The following is a 721-nucleotide window of genomic DNA, read 5'->3' as shown; positions in this document are numbered from 1 at the left end:
GTGTACCTGCAGGGCACCGAACTGTTCGTCGCCAACGTCGGCGACGCGCAGGCCATGCTCATCCAGACCGACGGGTCGCACAAGATCCTGACGCGCAAGCACGACCCCGCCGAGCCGACGGAACGCCAGCGCATCCGGGAGGCGGGCGGCTGGGTGTCGCGCAACGGCAAGCTCAACGACCTGCTCGAGGTCTCGCGCGCCTTCGGCTACGTCGGCCTCATGCCCTCGGTGCAGGCCGCCCCCTACGTCAGCAACGTGACGATCCGCGAGTCGGACGACATCATCCTCCTCGCGACGCGCGAGCTCTGGGAGTACATGTCGCCGGGCCTCATCGTCGATGTCGTCCGGTCCGAGCGCGGCGACCTCATGCGGGGCGTCGCAGAAGCTCCGCGACCTGGCCACCGCCTACGGCTCGGCCAGCAAGATCATGATCATGCTGGCTCAGCGTCCTCGGACCTCAAGAGGCGGATGGAGCGCCTCGAGTCTGCACCGCGGGCCAGAGCATGTCGCTGTACCCGTCCGGCGTGCCCGAAGACCTGCAGAGCCTGCCGCGCCGCGGCAAGAAGACCAGGGCCGGCGACGTGTTCGACTCGACGCTCCAGCGACTCGAGGCCGAGATCCCCGCGCCCACGGGCCAGATCTCCATCGTCTTCACCGACATCAAGAACTCGACGACGCTCTGGAAGATGTATCCCTCGGCCATGCGGTCGGCGATCAGCTG

General features: G+C 67.8%; 1 protein-coding gene across 1 annotated transcript in view; it reads right to left on the bottom strand.

Moving 5' to 3' along the window:
- Positions 1–721, bottom strand: part of VDBG_04960 (predicted protein) — a gene marked incomplete at both ends in the record, with an annotated part of 2,685 nt that overhangs the window by 446 nt on the left and 1,518 nt on the right. The window contains 2 exons of the mRNA XM_003005308.1: positions 7–394; positions 457–679. Coding sequence (XP_003005354.1) covers positions 7–394; positions 457–679 — 611 coding nt within the window. The remainder of the gene's footprint in view (positions 1–6; positions 395–456; positions 680–721) is intronic.

The sequence above is a fragment of the Verticillium alfalfae genome, genomic scaffold, assembly GCF_000150825.1.
Source record: "Verticillium alfalfae VaMs.102 supercont1.5 genomic scaffold, whole genome shotgun sequence".
Classification (NCBI taxonomy): domain Eukaryota; kingdom Fungi; phylum Ascomycota; class Sordariomycetes; order Glomerellales; family Plectosphaerellaceae; genus Verticillium; species Verticillium alfalfae.
Note: the sequence above shows the minus strand (reverse complement) of the source record. Positions and strands in the feature narration are given on the sequence as shown.